General features: G+C 54.8%; 1 protein-coding gene across 1 annotated transcript; it reads right to left on the bottom strand.

The window, feature by feature from the left end:
• Positions 1 to 238: 238 nt before the first annotated feature.
• HTR1A (5-hydroxytryptamine receptor 1A) lies at positions 239 to 1,952 on the bottom strand. Its single transcript, XM_069556102.1, has one exon. It carries the CDS (start codon positions 1,871 to 1,873, stop codon positions 605 to 607), a length of 1,269 nt encoding a protein of 422 aa, XP_069412203.1. The 5' UTR covers positions 1,874 to 1,952; the 3' UTR covers positions 239 to 604.
• Positions 1,953 to 3,346: the final 1,394 nt, after the last annotated feature.

Raw genomic sequence — 3,346 nt, 5'->3', positions numbered from 1 at the left:
CCGGGAAAAGCAGACCCTCCCAGCTTTTCCGACTAGCAAATCAGTGTTTTAGGACTGGCGAGGGCATAAAGGGAAGATGGGGAGGAAGGATGAGATGAGAGCGGGACGGGGCGGGGATGGGTTTACTGGGAAATAAAGCGAAGTCCTGAACCTTAAGTTCAAGTTGTAGCAGTGGGCGATCGCTTGGGAGCCTTTTGTGGGCGCAGCGGCTGGGTGTACAGGTTCTTTTTCGTGTGGATTTTTTTTTTTTTTTTTTTTTTTGCCTTTAACGGCTGAGGCTTAAAGTTCCCCCGCGAAGATTGGGGGGCAGAAGAAGCAGGAGGCAATTGCTGGAATCAAACTGATTCTGAAGTCAGTTTGAGCCAAGGTCGCCTCTCACAGAGCACAGGAGTTTCTCTCTTGCCCGGAGGCTAGAGCCTCTTTATGCGGAGCGCCATCCTTCCCCCCGGGGACTGAGGCTTGGGAGAGGCTTGAGGGGAGGAGGTCTGGAAGCAGCGCGCCTAAGCAGCTGTGAATGTCAGAGGGAAAGTAGCAAAGGTTTTGATTCCAGAGGACTAGGGGAGGCAGAATGAATGGGATGGGCCTACTCGCCGCTACTCCGTCATCATCGGCGGCAGAATTTGCACTTGATGATCTTCTTAAACGCGTTTTGGAAGTCCTTGTTGAAGTAGGCGTAAATGACAGGGTTAAGCAGAGAGTTGGAGTAGCCCAGCCAGTTGATTATGGCCCCCAACAGGGTAGGCATGTGGCAGCTGCTTTCGCAGAAGGGCAGGACGAGGGCCACGATGAAGAAGGGCAACCAGCAGAGGATGAAGGTGCCCATGATGATGCCCAGGGTCTTCACCGTCTTCCTCTCGCGGGCCAGGGCCATCTTGCGCTTGGCCTCGGCGTTGCGCTCATTTTTCTTCTCGAAGGAGGCGGGGACGTAGGGGAGAGCACCGGCTTCGCTGGGCAGCGGAAGATGCTCTTTGGAGTTGCCCACCCGGTGCACTTCGATCACTTCCAGGGCGGCGCCTTCTTCGCCCTGCCTCACGGCTCCATTGGCGCACGGAGCCCCTGTTACCTTGTTCTCAGTGCCCTGCCTCCAGTCTCTGCTATCCGACTCAGCACTCACGCTCTTTCTGGGCTGCGGGGCCGGCGACGCCGCAAGGCGATGGTTGGCTGCCTTCTTGTCCACCTTCTTAACTGTCTTGCGGATGCGGAATCGCGCGGCTCGAAAGATGCGCCCGTAGAGAACCAGCATGAGCAGCAGAGGGATGTAGAAAGCGCCGAAGGTGGAGTAAATAGTGTAGCCGTGGTCCTTGCTGATAGTGCACGCGTTCGGGTCCGAGCGGTCTTCCGGGGTGCGCCAGCCCAGCATGGGCGGGATGGAGATGAGGAAGCCAATGAGCCAGGTGAGCGAGATGAGCGCAGCGGCGCGCCGGGGCGTCCTCTTGTTCACGTAGTCGATGGGGTCGGTGATGGCCCAGTATCTATCCAGCGCGATAGCGCACAGGTGCAGAATGGACGAGGTGCAGCACAGCACGTCGAGGGCGATGAACAGGTCACAGGTGACCTGTCCCAGAGTCCACTTGTTGAGCACCTGGTACAACGCGGCCATTGGCAGGACCAGCACCGACACCATGAGGTCGGTGATGGCCAGCGAGCCTATGAGATAGTTCGCCACGTTCTGCAGGGAGCGCTCCAGGGCGATGGCCGCCACTACGCACGCATTGCCCAGCACCGCGCAGAAGATGAGCGTGCCCAGCACTAGCGAGGTGATTACTTGATAGCTGAAGGTCACGTCGGAGATGCCAGTAGCGTTGCCGCGTGTCCCGAAGGGACCCTGGGACGACGTGGTGTTATTGCCCTGCCCGGGGCTGAGCACATCCATGCTTGCGCGCCGGGCAGGGGAGGGGGAGGGGAGAAAGAGCTGCTCCAGGTTCCCCCTCGCCCCTCCCCCTGGGGTCTCCCGCCCCTGTTTCCTGGGGAGTTTCAGCTAAGAGAGGATGCAGGGACTCAGGAAGTTCTTACTGCTCAGGCGAAGGCATCTTGCAGAAGCAGCTAGCTTCTTGGCGCTCCCTGGGCTCTCGTAGTGCAGCGCGCTCAGAGACTCCAGCTGGGAAACGAATTGGCTGGAGAAACAGCTCCGGGATCTCCGGGCGGCGGAAAGGTGGCTGGAACGTCTGTCCCTTGCTGTCCATTATACTTTGCCGCTGCCTAACTGGCTGCCATACCACCCGGAGTCTCCCCACCAGCAAAGAGTCTGCAATCTTAGAAGTGTCTGGAATAGAGAAACACCATCTTCCAGAGTCACTCTGTAACCCTCCTCTTCCTTGCTTCTCTCCCTCCTCTGCTACTCTTTCCTCTACTCTCTTCTCTTTCTCTTAAGCCTCCTCCGTCTCCCTCTTTCTCCCACTGGTCACCCCTCACTCTCCCTCTCTTCTCGCTCTGCTTTATCTCTCCGGTGTTGCTCCGACAGCCAGACTCCCTCCCTCCTACGCTAACCCTCCGTTCCTAACACTTCCCCAACCCTGAGTGCCTCTTTCCCCTGGTTCCCCGCCCTCCTCTCCCTCTAGCTCTGCCTCTTTGCGTTCAAGTCCCTTTTTGTCGACCGAGACTCAGAACTCACTTACACACACCCGATCTGCCGATCAGACCAACATTACAACAAATAACTCCGCCTCCCACCCAGACAAACTCGAGAGAAAAAAAAAAATCTAACCATATACATTGCTTCATATTTGTCAAATTCTTTAGTAGACTCAGCATCACTGAGTGGCAATAGGACAAGAGAAGAGCAGGCATAAGGAGCCTGAATGGGGACGTGGACAGTCCTGGGTCAGTCTGAAAATTGTTACTTATGGATGGAAAGAAGATGGAGTGTGTCTTAGCTTTTTAAAAATCACCCCCGTTTGTCATCTCACAGTCCAGCTTGACTCCTTTGCCTCTGACTTTTTTTTCCAACCTTGAGAAACTGGGTGAGAAAGCAGTTAAAAAGGACACGTCAAAGGAGAGGTGAAAAACTGCATTTCAAAGTGAAGAAAAACCGATTCGGTCTGTGTTCCACACACACACACACACACACAGACACACACACACACACACTTGCCTTTCCATTCAGTTCAGTTCAGTCTCTCAGTCGGATCTGACTCTTTGCGACCCCATGGACTGCAGCACTCCAGGTTTCTCTGTCCATTACCACATTCCAGGGCTTGCCTTTCCTTTACCATTGCCTTTTTAATTTCAATGAACATTGTTATCTTCCACAGCTTTGTGCCAAGTAAATTTGGGGGAGATAATTTGTTTGACTTTGCGTTATAAATGAGGTTGGGCTTTTTTTAATGGCCCTTTCCTACCGGTTTTC

Source organism: Ovis canadensis, chromosome 16 (genome assembly GCF_042477335.2).
Source record: "Ovis canadensis isolate MfBH-ARS-UI-01 breed Bighorn chromosome 16, ARS-UI_OviCan_v2, whole genome shotgun sequence".
Lineage (NCBI taxonomy): Eukaryota > Metazoa > Chordata > Mammalia > Artiodactyla > Bovidae > Ovis > Ovis canadensis.
This window is presented reverse-complemented; position numbering and strand designations above follow the sequence as displayed.